The following is a 20,203-nucleotide window of genomic DNA, read 5'->3' as shown; positions in this document are numbered from 1 at the left end:
TACTAAATCAAAATATTGTCACATAGAATGACGTTTTTACCGTTGACAACCAATCAATATCACTGCTTAATGATATTGAAAGCGTCACAGATTCGCACTTCGCATGTTGGTAACGTTCGCTGTAACGTTGTATGCTAAAGCCCCATTTAGGTTTGACTTCCTCCGCAATTACTTTGATGTATGGAATAAAATAACACTGTATTTTTAAAAACAGACTTTATTTGGTTGTATATGTGCTTTGAGAATTTTTACAGCCACCACTGTTGGCCTAACTAGTTAGCTAAGGTAACGGTAACACTCCCCCATATTTCTAAGATGCTAATGAAATCTCTGATAACAGATCAATCAACAACAATTAAATGTAGTGCTTTGTGTGCTAATGATGGGTAGATGTTTGGTATTTGTACTGCTAGGTACATACGATTTCTAGTGAATACAAACATGATTCAAACACTGTTCAAGTGAATTAAAAGTGTGTAATCGGTCACATAATGTAGCTCTTCTCGACTTCTACTTATATACTTATAATTAACATTCCAACCATTTAAATGAGAAAACTACTGTATGTTAACAAACAATTTATGATGGATCATACACCTAGAGAGAGGTGTAAAAAAAGAAAGTCATAACTTTGCGTGGTGCAACCCGTTAATATTTAGTAGCTCGTAAACTCCAATGTAGTGCCAGTTTACGTTAGAACTAAACTAAGATGAAACTTACATTCAACTGGTGCAACCGGCTGCAGTTATCCCAACTGCAATGGCTAAAGTCTCCTCATCTCTCTCTCTCTCTCTCTCTCTCTCTCTCTCTCTCTCTCTCTCTCTCTCTCTCTCTCTCTCTCTCTCTCTCTCTCTCTCTCCTGAACTCTGTTTGTCCATTGACAAGGTTTGGTTTGGCTTCTCACTCTAAAACCTATTTACATGGTCTACAGCTGCAAGCTCACTAATAAGTAAACTTAAGAAGAACAATAGCTTGATCAAACCCACTAACAATAGCCCATTAGAATTGCATATCCGAAGAACTGCAAGAGTGGGCTAGATTAGGTGCAGTTCACCAAAAGGATTCCAACAGTAGGCCTACCTCATTATAGATAGGGCATATGGGTCAAAAGTTATGTGCATTAACGGGAAGGGTAATTTATTTCATCTAAAAAATAAAGCCTATTTTACAGCATTTGATGCTAATCATGAAGTGTGTCCCATATGCATTTCCAGGGATCCAAAAGGGAAAGGCAGGTAATTTAAATGTTTCACATTTTTTCATTTTTCCACTTTCAGTTGAGCCTGCCAAGGTGAATTTATTGGGAACTTTTGAAGCAATTGAGGGGAAAACAGTGACATTATGTTGCCATGCAAGTTCCAGTAACCCTCCAGTCCAGATACGTTGGTGGTTAGGCTTTAAGGAACTTAACACAACAGTTAGATCTATGTCAGAGGTGAGGAAATGCAAAAGTGCATGCAATTATAACCTACATGTTGTTGACAATATTTCATTGAATGATTGATATGGAACAATGTATTAATTTTCACTAGTTGACCTGCTTTTATGACCTGTCATAGTTACGAGTTGGATCTCATTTTACATTACACTCAGGATGTAGTTAATACGGTGGCCGAGAAGGTTTACAACACATGCAAATGCCACAACAACTGCATATTCAGAAAACACCTCCAAATTCAGAAAACGCCTTCATCGATTTCACAACACGTGCACTGCAAATATTCACAGCATGAGCAAATAGGGAAACAAACTGAAAGCTGCAAAGAAAACAACAGAAAGGTTTCCAGGGGGGACCATAATCAGTGACAGACCCACATCCGGTGTGGTGGTGGTTCTTTTCAATCACAAACTTCTTTGTGTGTTGAATGTGCTACAAGAGGTACAGTGGGTCCCAGTCCTTCATAAATCATGCACCCCATTTTCTCAGCAGAAATGGCACAAACTGCAATTGACACAAACAACCACAAGGTGTCACTTGGAAGTTCTGCCACTACTATTTTTGATGCGACTTGACTTAACTGCTTCCATGACGCAGTGAGCTTACCAAACATATATGATAATACAATAGCGTGAGTTTATATATCTTATACCCTATTTGTCACGGTTACTTATAGATGTAATAGTGTAACGATAAGCGCATGAGACTTTCAGCGGGGGCACGGGAACTTAAATTGATCACGGTAGTTTAAGCTTACACTTAAACAGACAAAACATTCTAATATGAAAATGTAGATGCAATTGTTGTAAAATGGTGCAGCTCTTTTAAGAAAGCCCCGTGCGCATGGATGAAAAGAGAGAAAGCGAGAGGGGGTGTGTGTTAGAACTTAGATGCGTGTGGAAAAAGTAGACATGCTGTTGAGACTGGAGCGTCATATTCAAAATAATGCAAAAAATAAATCCGCAGATAAAACCAATTATCCTCATTCATTGCAACCGCAGCATGCCTGCTTGCCGACGTTCAAACGAAAAAGATATCAAAGCACCTTTTGCGTTTGAATGTAGCACGATTTTTTTTTAAACAGCTGGACAAATTATTTAGCTAATTGATTATAGCATGCACACCAGCAATTATTGAACATTTACCTGTACAAGACAGTAGCCCAGCCTAACAAGCATGTTGCATGTTGTAGGCCTACTGTAGAAATTTCACTTAAATTGCAATCGCAACATGCCTGCTTGCCAACGTTCAAACGACAACGAAAAAGATATCAAAGCAACAAGAGGGTTGAGTCTGAATGACACGGAGTTCAGACTCATATTGCTCCTCATAACCATAAAAAAGTGTTTTTTCTTTTCTTTTTGAGCACATCCGAATCCCAGGACATAACGCACTGGACCTTATAATAGGCTCGAGATATAATTCCAAAAGGGGCAGATAGGGGCCTACTGCACTTAAAACTTAAAAAGATTGAACGAAGCTTCCCGAAATTTGAAATTGCGATCAGTGACTGGCATCGGGTGAAGCTTTTTGAAGTTGAACAGGCTATTAAAAACTATTTGCGCACCTCAATGTCACAGGAGAGACTGGGCTCTCCCTTCTATGAATTGAAAAAGACCTTATGCTACCTGCAAACTGGCCTATGATTTCATTGCTGAGTTTGCGGCAAAGCAAGACAATGTTTTTTCAGAGTCAGGATATGGCGAGTCAGTGTCATTTATTTGTCCAATGCCTACAAACCAGTTTCCATAGTGCATATCTTATCAACAGTTTGAATGTCGTGTGTGTTTCTGCTCATTGACAAATACCGTTCAGCACAATGATTCATGCCCAATTAATTTCCCCTGTTAAAGTGTTCGCCTTTGTTACACTATTTGGTTTCGTGATGTAGCCTATGATAAACACCATATGGCCAAATATGTGACTCAGCTAATGTTATAGGCTATACAATTTCCCCTTAAAGACAAGCTGGTGTAGCTTATTAGACTAGGCTACTAAAATGCACCGACGGTAGCCTTGGCTATGTGTAAAGTAAGCTATCGCATGATTTCATGCACGTAAGTGCATGCATCTGTCAAGTTCGCACAGGGCCTCGCACCCCCTTGCGACGGCCCTGCAGCTCATCCTAAGACAGCGAGGAAAAAGTTAAAATACGCAATAAACCCGGGAAAAGTTGACAGGTTTGTTTCGGTCCCGGTGATTATTTGTGAAATTGTGCAAACGACAGCCTTTTCAAGGCATTTCAAGGAAGGTGTCGTAGCATGCAAGCTCCCAAATTGACCCAGTAGCCTACAGAAGGCATCAATAAATTGTTGGGACTGGGGAGGGTCATGCGTTTTTTCTCAATCACTTTGGAGGGCCAGGGAGGGTCACGTCTTTTTTGACTAACGCTCCCAAAACTCCTACGGTAGCCCCTTAAATAAAAAACAAACAGTCCCTAACTGATTATAGCCTGTAGGCCTACACCAGCAATTGTTGAACATTTACCTGTACAGGACATTGACAGTAGCTCAGCCTAACAAGCAGATGTTGCAAAAGACATCAAAAGACGCAATTAATCAGAAATAAATAATAATAATCTGCATCGCTTTATTTAACAAACTGCAAGCAACAAGAGGGTTGAGTTCGCTGTGAGGCCAAACCCAAGAGCAGAGCCTATCTGTTAAGGCACTCGATAGGCTATATGGTAACGAGCTGTGTGCGCCTGGAAAGACAATACAAGATGCTTTCTGAATAGCACAGTGAAGACGGCTCTGGTCATCCCATACCCTCCCCCCACTTCCTGTAGCCTTCCATTATGACTTGTTGCCGTTTTGGGACATTAAGCTTTTTCACGTTAAGCCCCCCTCCCCCACCCCCTTCTTTCACAAGCAGTGGGGGAGCGCGGGGCACAAAGTAACACTTTTTGGTAGACAAAGGAGGGTTCTCCGCGCTTCTGTCGTTTGGCGACAATCCGGTGCAACCAGGCCAGGACAGATATTTTAGAGAGAAGGAGAGACGCCGGTGCAGCTCAGATGTCTTCTTTATTCTTTAGTAAAGGCGCAGAACATTATTAAACTTTGACTAACGTTTCGATGTGTCAATGTTTTTGTATAACGAACAGTTTCACTAGTCACATGTTTTAACAAGGAACACTTGTTATTGAACTAATAACAGACGTGTGTCGAAAATTGACTTCATTTCCATATGGAGAAATAGCATATGCAGAGTCTAACCAGGGTCAATCTTGCCAAAAAAGCCCTCAAACCTGAAAACACATGAGGCAGAAGTGCAAAACATCACAAAACTAACTAAACTAACACGCGCATATTTTTGTATTGCAATCATTGTAGCCTACAGTTGTAACAGCGCGTAACAGTCGTTTTACTCCCTGTATGCGCTCATTATAAAGAACGTTTAACGTGTCCCAAAAACAGCTATCAACTAATCACCAAACGTCTTATAAACAAGTATTGCCAGGAGCAACACCTTGAATTCAAAACTATGTTTAACATTATGTACAAAGCTTATAGGCTACAGTGGACTAGCATGTTGCAGGGGCTGCTAAAAACACAGAGAAACGCACTGAAAACTCGGCCAATCACAGCCCTTGCTGTCGAATGCTCCGTCCGGTTCGACCGTGGAACGCCACAGCGGACTATGCTGCCCCCAAGCGGCTGCAGTTGTACTTACATTTCACCCAGCTGCGTGAATCACCTTGATGGTGAATGAAGTGTCAATTCTTAACTGGGACCCACTGTAAGTGTTTCTCTTTTATTGTGACAGACTTGTCAATGTGCTCTGATACCGAAGTGGCTTTGTGTGTTTTCATTAGCCTCATTCGAGATGAACTGCGGCTTACTTTGGCTTACTTCGTACGTCAACATGAACTTCAAAGGCTAGCCGGGAGGAGCTACAACAGACGGCAGCTTATCCCGAACAGGGGCACGTTTCTAGAAAAGTTAGCAAAGACGTTGCTCAACCACCGTGGTACGACGCAACTTGCGATCAAACAACGACGTTGTAACACCTGTTTCCAGAAAGCATCGTACCTGTGTCACAATTTGCTACCTCCGGTTTCGAACACCATAGTTCCAACAATGTTGTTGATGATGCAGTGATACATATCATTGGTGGAAACAGTGGCAACGTGTAATACCCCATCACCTAGAAATGATCTACCACGGCCTATGTCAACATTTTTCTAATTTAAACCAAGTGATTAATGCTGGCATTGTCATTGCCATCAGCAAAAACCTAAACCTATTTCAAGCATATAAAACAGTTTACTTAAGCTGAGCAATATGTGTCATTATGTTTATGTTGAATATCTATATTGGAAAAAAATATATAGCCTAGACGAATTTCAGGGTATTGCTAGATTTATTGTCTGTCTCGTGGCTTAACGGCAGCGTGTCGGTGCTCTGCACGCTCGACCGGAGTTCGCATCCTTTCTCTCCTTTTCACTTCTGAGTAAGAGTAGATAGATAGATAGATAGATAGATAGATAGATAGATAGATAGATACTTTATTGATCCCCAGGGGAAATTCAAGGTCTCAGCAGCATACATACAACACAAACACATTCTTTAACAGCAGAAAGAGTAATTAAAGTATATAATATAATAACACAACTTAGCAATAAGGACAGTAGAAGATAAAGAATATGCTAAATATACAAAAATACAAATTATACTAACTAACAATCTAAATCAATTCTAAAAACAGTATCCACATAGTGGTGATTAATCAATCAGGGGCGCTTGCAATGACTGAGGCAGGGACTAAGCTCTAAGGTGCTCTGTGTGAATGAGTGTCATGGTGGTAGTGCAATGGTGATAGTGGTCATGGTGATAGTGCAAACGAGTAAGTCCAACAGTGCAACAATGCAGAAATAAAGTAAAGTAAAGTCTATATATCTATGTATTTAACTATTTAAGAAAATGTATAAGTGTGGCCACAGTTCGGCTGTGGCATGGAGGGGGGGGGGGGGGGGGGGGGGGGGGGTTATGCACATGTGCTAATGTGCTAATATAGCACGCAAACAGTGAGGCATAAAGACAGTGGTACAAGTGTCTAGTGGACAGACAGTACCAAACATGAAGGGGGAGAAGAGGCAGACAGACTATACAGAGAAGTCTATCTCTCCTCTTCCCTTAAGTGAGGCAGTGAACAGTTCAATGTCCCTGGGGACAAATGACTTTCTCAGTCTGTCAGTTGTGCAAGGCAGTGAGCGAAGTCTGCAGCTGATCAGGCTCTTTTGCTTAACAATAGTGCTGTGGAGTGGGTGACACTCATTGTCCAAGATGTTGATCAGTTTGTTCAGGGTCCTTTTGTCAGATAGTGAAGTGATGCACTCCAGTTCAGCTCCCACTACAGAGCCAGCTTTCCTTACCAGCCTGTCAATTCGCCCCGCATCCTTCTTCCTTGTGCTTCATCCCCAACATACTACTGCATAGAAGAGGACGCTGGCAACAACAGACTGGTAGAACATCCTGAGGATCTTACTGCACACATTGAAGGACCACAGCCTCCTCAGGAAGTTCAGCCTGCTCCGCCCTTTCTTGTAGAGTCCATCAGTGTTGGCTGACCAGTCCAGGTTATTGTCCAGGTGGAGAGCCAGATACTTGTAGGTGCTAACCACCTCCACATTGACCCCATCAATGTGGACTATTAGCAGAGTGGGCTTAGACCTGCGGAAATCCACCACCATCTCCTTGGTCTTTGAAGTGTTAAGTTGAAGATGATTGAGTTTGCACCATTGCACAAAGTCCTCCACCAGGCTCCTGTACTCCTCCTCCTGCCCGTTCCTGATACACCCCACAATTGCATTATCATCAGAAAACTTCTGCATGTGGCATGACTCGGTGTTGTAGCAGAAGTCAGATGTGTACAGGGTGAACAGGACTGGAGAGAGCACACAGTAATAGGTTTTGACCATAAATATTTATGTATATAGTTACTCTACATTGAGAGAAAAATAGGTACATGACATCAGTCAAAAACAATTGAGTCCACATGTCACACTAGTTCACCTGCACGTAGCCAGTGAGGACAATCTCACTTCATAAGAAAATCGAACCTACAATGCTGGGACAACAAGTCACCTGCTTTAGCCACTACACCATTTATCACTGTGCTGATTAAGAGTCTGTGAATATTATAATACAAGCCTATCAAAAAGCAAGTCAATACTCAAATTAACATAAATAGCAAGAATGAGCCCAGTAGGGGAGTCGGTCTCTTAATGAAAATTAAGCTACAGGATAGATCAATCATTGAGTCACGAGATAAACATCCACTTCGTAATTGTTGGTTAGGCGGTTGTGATTTTTGGTTAGGCGCTCTGGACACCAACTGGAACTACCAAGGAATGACAAGTGCGACTGCCCAGAGACTGTAGTTCAAACGACCAAACTTTGCATCCTTGTTTGGAATTGAGAGTTCGAACTACCCTTTCTAGAAACACCAAATCCATGAACGACGGATCGAACTACCAAGGTTGCGACGCAAGTTATCCAACAACGCTTTCTAAAAACGCACCCCTGACCAGCTGCAGTCTGCCTGGCGTGTCTCGCAGGAGACATTGTGGGAGATATCATGGAATTTTGTGTGCAATAAATAAATAATAAACCAAAAATAAAACAGTATAACTTTAATTTTTACTCATTAAAATGAGCATGACAACTAACAAAATAAATTTCTATGATGTAGTTTAAATAAACCACTGTTGTCATACAGTTAACAGGCCTGCATTGTAGCATATAAATTCAATATCTATAATAAAGTGTTTTCCGTATGTGTCTGTTTAACCAACAGCATAAAATAACAGAATATCCAAACGTTTTCAGTAGGCTAGCCTACCATTGTTGCAGAAATCACATATAAGAAGGTATCCCTTCGATTTATGTTCATTTTTGCACATTCCAACATAAAGAAGCAGAATGAGAAACCTGTTATAATCCTCATGGGAGATTCCTTCCAAACTGCCTATCTATGTCTTTGAACTGACATCATGAGGGTGGGTTTCAGCTTGTGCAGTCCGTGGAAAGACAACTGCAAGAACTAGATGCAGGCGCAGACTCCCGCGATATTTTAAGGTTATGTGACATGGTGACACGGTGGTAAGTTCCTCTGGCTGCCAGAAGTCGGACAGTATTTCTAACCAGTATGCATTGCGTCCATCCCAGTATGCATTGCATTCAACTCAGCATGCATCACATCAAGTCAGATCTGAGCAGATCTGAATCAAGTCGAATGGGCCTACAGTACTTGGACTTTGATACCGGAAGCCGGATGCAGGTCTGGCACTGATTATGGTCCCCCAGGTAACATTTCCATTGTCGTCTTTGCAGCTTGACCGTATCCGGTTGGCGGTTCTTTTCCATCACAAACTTCTTTGTATGTTGTATGTGCTACAAGAGGTAAATGTTTCTCTTTTATTATGACAGACTTGTTGATGTGCTCTGATACCGAAGTGGTTTTGTGTGTTTTCAACATATCAAGTCATTGTACTTGGACTTTGAGACCGGAAACCGGATGCGGTCCGTCACTGATTATGGTCCCCCCTGGAAACACTTCCGTTGCTGTCTTTGCAGCTTGCAGTAGGTTTCACTATTTGCTCGTGCTGTAAGTACTTGCAGCACACGTGTTGTGAAATCGATGAAGGTGTTTTCAGAAGTTGCAGGTGATTTCTGAATATGCAGGTGTTGTGGCATTTGCAGCGCACGTTTTGTGAAAACAATGAAGGTTTTCTGAATTTGGAGGTGTTTTCTGAATATGCAGTTGCTGTGTTTGCATGTGTTGTGACCGTTCTCGGCCACCGTACATTAACGATAGCTGATAGGTATTCCAGATTAACAAAGTTCCCAATTAAGACCTGCTATCACATTCATAGTTAATGAATGATTTGCAGACGTTGTCTGGAGTTTCTGAAAGAGGTAAACTACATGAATAGTTAAAAAAAATGCAGGAAGTTGCGAGCTTTTGAAATTTACTTGGGGCATATACCATATATGAGGAGAAGTAAACTTTCCTCCATCTCAACGCTTTTTATATATCATATTATTTTATCAGGGTGAAAATGGGGGGATGATGACCATGTCCAACCTTACATATACTGTCTCTCGTGAAGAGAATGGTCTTCCGCTCTCATGTGAGGCATTCAACAAAGGCACCCACTTCTCCAGCAGCACATCTAAGCCACTTAATGTGTTATGTAAGTTCCATAAGAACCTTTTACTTCTTTCCATTTGTTTTCAGACATCTTATTTCACCACTTTTCTCTTTACTTCATTCAGATCCACCACAAAAGGTGTGGCTAGATGCTCCCCCAGAGGATGTAACACTCCAATCAGGACATCCATTGCGTCTGTTGTGTTTTTCAAGTGGAGGGAATCCTAGAGGACAGCTCACATGGTTTAAAGTATGTGTGCCGGGTGGTGCTGAAATCATGTGCATTGATTAGCATGGTTACTTCATATATGAACAAGGTTTCCCGCAGCACTTAAGGCGGCCGCCTTAGCAACACACGCCTTACTCCAGGTCTACTGTTTTCTCCCTTTCATTTCAAACTGTGACCAACGCCAGTCTCCCTTCTCTGCAGAACGCATACAAAATAAAAAAAAAAATTATATTATTTACTTAGGCTGCACAAAGCACAGGGCTTTATTTAGGGCAGGCTTAGTCGAAGCAAGCCTTTATTTCTACGTTTTATTGTGAGACATGCGTTTCATTTGGAGCGGCATACCAGCGGTAGGCTATCAAAAGCATACGATTTTCGGTTTGGTTTGGGATTTAATTTACTTTTGGGCTGTTTGATTATATTGCTAAATGTTGGGACTGAAGGCACTGAAATCTGGGGGGGTATTTGAAGGTTCACTATTACGTTTCATGTAGTTGAGTGTCGGGATTTCCACCCGCTGTGTTTAATGCGAGATAGGCAGTCGCTTAATTCATTCATTGAACGTGCACTGTGCTGTAATGGAAACCTTTTTGTGTATAGCCAAGTAGGCCTAGCAGGCCTAGAAGAGCTCTTTAATTTCATTGAGTTAAATCGAAACAATGTATTTTATGAGCACATGGACTGATAGCCATAGGCTACTGGGAATTATCATCCTGGCCGTAATATGAGGATTTACGGGTATGATATCACTGCGTGAAAAGTGTGATTTTCGTCCCCCTAAACGCCTGGAGATCTCCCTAATTTTCGGCAGTTGATGACAATTTGCAACCTGCGAAGGTCGCGTTTGTCTGTGCCACATATTGTCGGAAACAAACGTATGTGGAGAGCTTGCAGAGTGCTAATAGCTCTAATTAGCATATGAATGCAGCGAAACCGCGCCTGGCCAGGCCTGGCTTGAATATCCTTACTCAGTATTGGATGAAACCACTACTTTCAAACAAGAAAAATCACTCGTGATTGGCAGCAAAACCGCGCCTGGCCAGGCCAGGCTTGAATTTTCTAACTCGGTATTGGATGAAACCACAACTTTCAAACAAGAAAAATCCCTTGTGATTGGTTGGCAGATCTGTCACATAATTAATGTAAACCCCAATAATAAAAGTAGTGTGTGTGTATATATATAGCGTTTAATCAGATTCCAAAAATAATTCAGTGGAAATGCATGGATTCCAGTTGCTGCTACTGGAAGAAACTGGAATCCATGCATTTCCACTGAATTATTTTTGGAATCTGATCCCTTATCATACCTGTTCATTCTTACTCTGACACCTTGGATGAACGAAAATATCCATGATCTAAAAAGATCATGTAGGAAAGCTGAGAGAACATGGAGAAAAACTAAGTTACAGGTTCAAAAAATTGCAAATTATAATAGAGCTATTCGGAATGAGAGGAGGAACCACTTCTCTAAGGTAATTGCTGAAAACAGTGGAAACTCTAGGGTGTTGTTCTCTACCATTGATAGGCTATTGCATCAAACACCTTTTGATACACTCAGCCAGGCATCCTCTCTAAGATGCGAAGAATTTGCAGACTTCTTCAAAAACAAAGTCATTTCTATAAGGGAGGCTATTGGTAACACAAGTAATATGTTTGATAGTACACCCAAAAACAGCCCCCCAAAATTAAGGTCCTTTAGCACTATTACTCAATCTGAGCTTGGTAAAATTATAACTCAAACCGGCTCCTCAACATGCGTTTTAGATCCAATCCCTACTACATTCCTCAAAAAAGTATATGATGGCTTAGCTCCCTTTTTTCTCAAGGTAATAAATACCTCATTAGAAACAGGTATATTTCCAACTGCTTTTAAAACCGCTGTTGTGAAACCTTTACTTAAAAAGTCAAATCTTGACCATACCAATCTGAGCAACTACAGGCCTATATCCAATCTATCGTTTTTGAGCAAAGTACTTGAAAAAGTTGTTTGTAATCAGTTAAATACCTTCCTCAACGAAAACAGTATCCTTGAAAAATTCCAATCAGGTTTTAGATCAAATCACAGCACAGAAACGGCTCTAGTAAAAATAGTCAATGATCTCAGACTAGCTACCGACTCAAACAAAGTCTCAATCCTTATTCTTCTGGATTTGAGTGCGGCATTTGACACCATTGATCATAGCATCCTAATTCACCGCCTTGCGAAGTGGGTGGGTCTCTCTGATAATGCTCTAAACTGGTTTCAAACCTACATTACTGGCAGAGATTTTTATATCAGTCTAGGAGATCATGTATCTGAAAAACATGACTTGCCTTTTGGTGTGGCCCAGGGGAGCTGCCTTGGTCCCCTGCTATTTTCTCTATATATGCTTCCATTGGGAAACATCATAAGTCAACATAATGTAAACTTCCACAGCTACGCAGATGATACCCAATTGTATCTTTCTGTGGAGCCAACTAACCCAGATGGCCTTTGCTCCCTCACTGCATGCCTAACCTCCATTAATCAGTGGATGAGCAAAAACTTTTTGAAACTAAATGATGACAAAACAGAGGTACGTCTGGTTGGACCAAAACTAAAGCGAGATATTATTCTTAGTAATCTGGGGAACTTGGCACACCAGGTCAAACCAAAAGTAACAAGCCTCGGTGTCATCTTAGATGCAGAGTTAAGTTTTAAGCCCCATATCAGTAAAGTTACTCAGATAGCCTATTTCCACTTGAGAAACATTGCCAAAGTGCGGCCCTTTTTAACTCAACAAGATGCAGAAAAACTAATTCACGCCTTTATCACTAGCAGGTTAGACTACTGCAATGCACTTTTCACTGGTCTTCCCAAAAAACATCTAAAGAAATTGGCACTCATACAGAACTCTGCTGCTAGACTTTTAACTAAGACTAAGAAGAGAGAACACATCACCCCTGTGTTGGCTGAACTGCACTGGCTCCCTATTTCCTATAGAATTGATTTTAAGGTTATGTTAATTACTTACAAAGCTCTGAATGGCATAGCACCTTCATATATCTCTGAGCTTTTAATATCTTATCAACCACAAAGGAAACTTAGATCATCCAATTCTAATCTTTTAATCGTACCCAAAGTGCTCCACAAACAAAGTGGAGAAGCTGCGTTTATCCATTATGCCCCCAAACTATGGAACACCCTGCCTCTGTACATCAAGCAGGCGAGTTCAGTAAATATTTTTAAAAAAGATCTGAAAACATACCTGTACAGGAAAGCTTTTAGTTAACTCATCTTATCCTGTAGACTACATTTTCAGATTATTCTACATCTGCTACTATTGGAGGGCGCAGCCAGCCAGAAGCAGATGGGCTCCCCCTATTAAGTCAGGTTCTGCTCAAGGTTTCTTCCTGGAATATGGGAGTTTTTCCATGCCACATTTGCCATATGGGGTGCTTGTGGGGGGTAAGAGGGTTAAGGCTGCCAGTCTTATGACGTCATTTTCTATATTTTTGATATGTTGCTGAGTAGATCATAAACAGCAAAGAAAAGTGATTGATAATGACTGACTGACTATTATTGTGTTACATGCTTCAAATGTAAAGCACTTTGAGCTGCATTCTGTGTATGAAAGGTGCTATACAAATAAAGCTTTATTATTATTATTATTATTATTATTACTCGTCGCTCGACTTATCGTGACTAAATTCAAGATGGCTGCAAACGCTAAACTTCGTGAAGATACTGTCTGTATAAATCGTCTTGTAAGTAAACTACCAGTGCTTTTTCAAAGTTCCCAATGTCTCGTTTTAAATGTCAGGGCCCTCGGAAGTCTACCAATGAAGTGTGGAGATACATTGAGCCTCGTAAATGGGTGTAAAACAGTGATTTATTTGCATGGCTAGCCCGATGCCGAAGCGCCACTATTGAAAAAGCTGTTGGTAGCATCGGCTAACTAGCGCCAGATTTTGGAGTGCAGGGGACAAGCCGAGATGGGCTATGAGACATACGTTCACACTCGGTATTATGTTTCAATACACTTTAGGTCAATATCACACCGGAATTCTCCTTTAATTATGCTATGGAGGGGCCGTGCAAATCACCGTGCAAAAACCACTGACGTTAATGCTAGCTAGCTAGCTAGTGGAAGATTGATACTAAGATACAAGGACGCAGGAGGCACGGGGGACGTGGGGGACGTGTCCCCCGCAGTGCTGAAGAGACGGCCGTCGTCCCCCTCACTTTTGATAAGGAAAAAAATCCTTACAGGTAGGCCTACGCTAAATAAATAATAACCTATAGGGTTTGCGCTAACTAAAACTCCCCATTAACAGCATCACATCACTAACCACAGCCATCTACAGTGTAAGACTGCACAATCTCATATTCACTCTGTTGGATATCTGAAGCCAGTTTGTCTACTAACAACTATCATAAAATAATCCAGGCTACTTGCTTAGCGTAAATCCTCAAATTATGGCTGGGGTCTTTTGCAAAGCACAGCATCTTTATTTGAGGCAAGCTGGTAGGCTATTCGAGGCAGGCTTTTTTAATTTCTAACCTGCATTTAGACATGCGTTTCGTTTGGAGCAGCATACCGGTAGGCTATCCAAAGCATAACATTTTCGGTTTGGTTTGGGATTTAATTTACTTTTGGACTGTGATTATATTGCTAAATGTTGAGACTGATGGGCACTGAAATCTGGGAGATATTTGATGGTTCACTGTTAAGTTTCATGCAGTTGAAAAAGTGTTGGGATTGTGACATTGAAGTGAAACAAATGCAGCTGTTTATTGCGAGACAAGGCAGCCATTCATTGTTGTGCTGTAGCCTAATAGAAACCTTTTTGCGTAGCTAAGTAGCCTAAATTGAGTTATTGTTTAAATATGCATGATTTAGTACTTTTTATTAAATTCGTAGGCTGGAATGCCTTGAGTCGCGCAACAATTGTGTTTAAATGTAGTAGCCAGGCTTCAGTCTGGCAATTACCTCGAAAGGGGCGGCAAGAGAGTGAGCTTGAGAACGTGTGTTGGAGACCCATGGTAGGAAAACGACTTTTCTTTGCCAACCGTAGGCTATTAATCCAACCAACAATATAATAAAATATTAAGAAGAGGTGTTATTTCATTGACTGAAATCGAAACAATGTCTTCTAGTGCTGGTGGACTGATGGCAATTGTTGGTATAGGCAATTGTTACCCCGTCATGTGGGAACCTGCCATTATTTGTCCGGCTATAAATAGAATCAATCCCGGGCATAATTTGAGGATTTATGGTAGCCTAGTCTCCTGCTCAACATGACATTAGCTGTTATGTTTATTGATAACAAACTAGCCTACTGATCAACTCGTTTTCACTACTAGCCTAACTATAAAATACAAGTCTATACTCAACGTTTTTGTTCTAAGACATTTATTTCAAACATAATTTCAAGACACAAATTGGATATGTCAGTTACCTTGGTGCATACATCCCAGAGAGCAGGCTACCACACCCCAGAGTGATGGGCCTATAGCGTTCTTACGCATTCGGTGTGGGGTATAAACAAGCTGATAATTTAGCAGTGTCACGTCTGGTGTCACGTCTGCCTGTCACAGACGTGGGGAGTTCTTTGAAGCTTGGGATAATGTGGTAGGCCTACAGTTACTACAGTAACAGTATTTATTTTTTAATTTTATAAATGCTTTGTTTAAATGCTGTTGGAACAAATAGAAGTTGATTATAAAGTCAACTTTCTGTTGCAATTTACTGTGTGTTCTGGACTGGTAACATGTTAAGCCAACATGTTCTAACGTTGCATCAATATTAACTGCAAAACACATAGTGGAGAGTTGATTTGGTTTATACCAGACAATTTAAGTATAGGCCTAACTAGGCTATTTGATCATGTAGACTATGTTTGGATGATAGGCATGATGATTCATTCATGGCTTCATAAAATATCAACATCCCATGTTGCTTTTAGAGTATTCTACCATTGGCCCAAATAGTGTGAAATAAATCTAAAATAAATAAAATAAAATAAAATAAAATAAAAGTAGAATTGCACATAGCAAGAAGCTGGTCTAAGGGCAGATCTGGCGTTGTGCTCATCTCAATATTTTGAAAACAATCAATGGTATTATCTTAATATGGCAAGTTTATGGTCAAAAGTGGGCCAGAGGTGGCAATCCGATATCTGGAAATCTGATCTCACTATGGGTGTTGTGTTCACAATTTGGTCCCCCTCACTTTCAAAATATCTCTTGCGCCCCTGCTAAGATATGTTAGGTTATGTTAATATTTGATGTAGTAAGAATATAATAGTTGGTTAATGAGCATTTTCATCTTGGGATTTAACAGGGAACCTGTGCCCACGTTGTTGGCTTAGTAGCCTACATTACGTTGAGCTGTTGCAAACGCGAGAGACATCCTGTAGGCTGCTGTTGATGACGATATACCCCTTTTCTAGCCTCTTGGGGTACCGGCTATCAGTATTACACGTCCCCCATGCAAAACGATTGACCATGGTTATCCGTTGGGGTTTTTTGAGTTAATAAACACAAATAACCATGATTTGTCATTTTATGCCTCCTCCCTGTTGTTTCCTATGGAGTTGTCCGAGCTGATGTCCGAGTCCCGTTGAGGCTGGACTGTCATTGGCTCATCAGCGCTCTAAGGGTGGCGCTTAGCGACAGGTCAATTGCTATAATTTTGCCCCCCGATGGCATACCCCACCCTACCACCTTGACTAACAAATTCCCTGTATGAAATACAGGTAAAAATGTATCATGTTTGCAAGACACATGTTGCTGTAATGGGTCAACAAAGATTTTCAAAAAGGAATGCCCACCTCTGCTGGACTGTCAAAGTAACAACACATCACAAATGCTGTGATGTGAAAGCGTGGTAAAGTGAGGTAGTGTTGAAACCATGCCACTGTGATGTAACATAACAAATGTAAACAACTTGCAACATCTGCCAATGTCTAGCACTGTTGAATTCACACCACAGTAACGCAATGCAATGGTTTTATCTCAATGTATCAACCATAAGAAACAAATCTGATTGAAGACTTTTCTCTCTCTCTCTCTCTCTCCTGCAGTGAGACCTTAAAGTTATAGATGAATACAGAGAGAATACATTCATACATACACACACACACACACAAGGGGCAGCCGTGGCCTACTGGTTAGCGCTTTGGACTTGTAACTGGAGAGTTGCCAGTTCGAACCCTAACCAGTAGGAAGCGGCTGAAGTGCCCTTGAGCAAGGCACCAAACCCCTCACTGCTCCCCGAGCGCCGCTGTTGTTGCAGACAGCTCACTGCGCCGGGATTAGTGTGTGCTTCACCTCACTGTGTGTTCACTGTGTGCTGAGTGTGTTTCACTAATTCACGGATTGGGATAAATGCAGAGACCAAATTTCCCTCACAGGATCAAAAGAGTATATATTATATACTTATACACACACACACTCTCTCTCTCTCTCTCACTCACACACACACACAAATACATTAGAGAATACATATGAAACTGTACCATACATACATACAAAGTCATTATTATGCCTCAGACTAAATTAACTAATTAGGCAGATACTGTTTACAATGTTTGTTTGTTTTAAAAGCATTAAAATATATATTTACATAGGCCTACATGTAGGATCACTGCCAACAGGTGGGTCTATGTAAATATACTGTATGTAATGTAAACACATACAATGTAACCTGACAAGCAAGGTTACACTAAACATTAAGTAATAGAACACTAACTCTAGATACACCCTCTGGGACCTAACTTGAATCTGCAAAATGCACAACAAACTGCTTTTGCTGCAGTGGGAAGCACAACAGACAGTGACACCAATATCTGCAAATATGCACAACACAACGCAGGATGCAATCAAGCCCAAGTGGGTTGAATAATTGACCTATCGCAAGCCCCGCCCATCGAACGTGGATGAGCCAATGGCAGTCCAGTAGCTCCGCACATGTAGATAAAGTCCGACAGCTTCACCTTATGGCTCCATAGAAATGCATTAGAAGCCGTGATTTTTTTCCGGTTTTATGGGATTGTATAGTGATATAAATGGAAAAGGGACGACCAAACGACATGTGTGGGATTAACGCAACACTGATACACAGAATAATGGCTTTCAATCTTGATTATGCTTTTTTGTTATTATGTTAAATTAGATTAAATTATCTCCTTCCAGCTCTCCCCTATTTTAAGCAAAGAGTTAAACTTACTCCTTAGCAAACCACAATGAAACAGTGTTCCACCACTCTATGAATTAAGCCAAACAGTTAACTCAATGTAAGTAAGATAAAGAAGATCGTTTATTGTTCTCAGCACTGCCAGCATTATGTATAAAATGATTGTCACTTAGAGGAGACTCGTAAACGACTAAGGTTAGCATAGTTAGCTAACTGCTGCTAACATGCTAGCATCGCCTCGTCATAAAAGCATGGGGCTGTACATTTATTCACCAAAAATTAATAAAGTTGAAGTCGCTCTGCAATGTAGACTATGTTTCCGTTTATTTGCAGTACCATGTTCCTTACATGACATGACCTGGTGCCCTAGCAATATGCATGCAAGTCTATCTAGCACAGCTAGCTATTAATATCAGTGAGTCCCACTCGCCCCCCGTCTAAGTTTGTCACCCAACAAACCTAGATATTAATTTTTATACATGTGTCTCCATACTGGAGTTGTTCAACGGATTCTAAATGAAATCAGGTCCATGGCTCTGTAAAAGACCCTCTTAGGTTGTAACTTTTACAGACAGGCTTACAGCTACCATTGAAGTTCTAGTCAACTACGTGTACTTGCCGGTCTTAGCTGTCGGACTTAGCAACAGTAACTAAGGGGGGCGGGACTTCGCGAAAGGTCAATTAGCTAGTATGTTACTAAAAGCATTGTCCAGCTTATCTCAATATGGTTTATACCAGGGGCTACATTTACATTTTGAATTTTGAGATTTGACTTCTGAAATTAAATTTAGACAAAGATTTTGTGCACTCTCATTACCACATTTGTTATGTGTATAAGTACATACTTTTATGGCTTTATGTTCCACCCTAATTGTATCAAAAGTTTGTTTACTCTGCAGTGATGGACTTGCTCCTCTACAGAATGGTGAAGCCAAACAGGATACCTCTAATCAAGTCTCCTTAGAAAGAGGTGTTGCCCGAGAGCTCAGATTCATCCTACAGCCCAGTGACAACTTGGCCACATTCCGCTGTGATGCTACCAACAAGGCTAAGAAAGTACTTTCTGTCAAGACCAGGCTTAAAGTACAGTGTAAGGAGAAAAATATTGAATACTGCTTAAATGACTCAAGAAAGGTTGACTCCTACAGTGAGAGAAGGCCCAGCCCAACATTGCTGAATTCAGTAATCAGATCTAAATTGTAAAGTCACTTGGGGACTTTTACAGAGTTTAGTGTAAAAATAGATAAATATGTAGTTAGTCCTCCAACAAAAGCATAATTCCTGCGTCTTGATAAGATTGTTTATTCTTTTGTCTGGAAAGAATTCCAAAAAAGAACGTGGTCATCTCTGATTTGGTGCAAAGTTCCTGGGCCCGAGTTTGAGAACGGAATGTGAGGGTGAAAATGGGAGTTTATGTGCAGCGTTGCACGTGTGGCAAAGCAAGCGGTATCGGAAAGTTATTTCCGCCCGTATTCGCCATTTTACGTGTATGTATGACTTGATATTAATTTCTATACAAACCAAGACGGAGGATTCCTAAAGAAACACAAGCAACCACCCCATAAAGATATCTCAATTATCTCTGTACCTTAAATGACATTGTACAGTGACTTGAAGAGCTGTAAACAGTGTTGTAAAGCTGCATGTATAACCGCTTGTAGCTCCAGTGGAATTTTTATTTTGCGACGATAATTCTTGGTCTAACCGTTGATGCGCCGAGTGAGTGGGTGTGTATAGGGAACCCACCAGCCCAGCACCAGACTCTGAGTATGGTAAACTAAATTGGATAATTTAGGCAATAAAAGCTCTTGTTAAGAATTGTTCAAATCTACACACTTATGGCTACTGAAAAATGTAAAGGTTCATCAATCAAACATTATTTTGAAGTATTAAAAAACATCTTTGTTTTCGAATTTTCAAAGGAAAGGGGCGGAAATTAATAGTTTTACAATAAGGTGTGATAAAGTTAGCTAGTGAAAGGTTTGGTTAAAACAAATTAAACTTAATAAAATGTAAGATCTAATTTAAATACCACATCACATCCTTTTGACCAAAATTATTTTGTTCATCCACACGATTTTGAGCCAAAAATAAATGATATATATTTAGTTCAATAATCAGAATTACAGAGATTATTTTGGGGGGGGGGATTTTTTTCCTTTTTTTTCCTTCAGTAATTTTGTGTCAACGATTCCCGGTACACTGAAAGACCTGGCTGCACAA

At 40.6% G+C, this 20,203-nt stretch overlaps 1 protein-coding gene across 1 annotated transcript in view; it reads left to right on the top strand.

The window, feature by feature from the left end:
- The window catches only part of nphs1 (NPHS1 adhesion molecule, nephrin), a 156,389-nt gene that overhangs the window by 69,428 nt on the left and 66,758 nt on the right, over positions 1-20,203 (top strand). The window contains exons 9-12 of the mRNA XM_042107343.1: positions 1,278-1,435; positions 9,494-9,635; positions 9,718-9,842; positions 18,902-19,070. Coding sequence (XP_041963277.1) covers positions 1,278-1,435; positions 9,494-9,635; positions 9,718-9,842; positions 18,902-19,070 — 594 coding nt within the window. The remainder of the gene's footprint in view (positions 1-1,277; positions 1,436-9,493; positions 9,636-9,717; positions 9,843-18,901; positions 19,071-20,203) is intronic.

Source organism: Alosa sapidissima, chromosome 10 (assembly GCF_018492685.1).
Source record: "Alosa sapidissima isolate fAloSap1 chromosome 10, fAloSap1.pri, whole genome shotgun sequence".
Classification (NCBI taxonomy): Eukaryota; Metazoa; Chordata; class Actinopteri; order Clupeiformes; family Clupeidae; genus Alosa; species Alosa sapidissima.
This window is presented reverse-complemented; position numbering and strand designations above follow the sequence as displayed.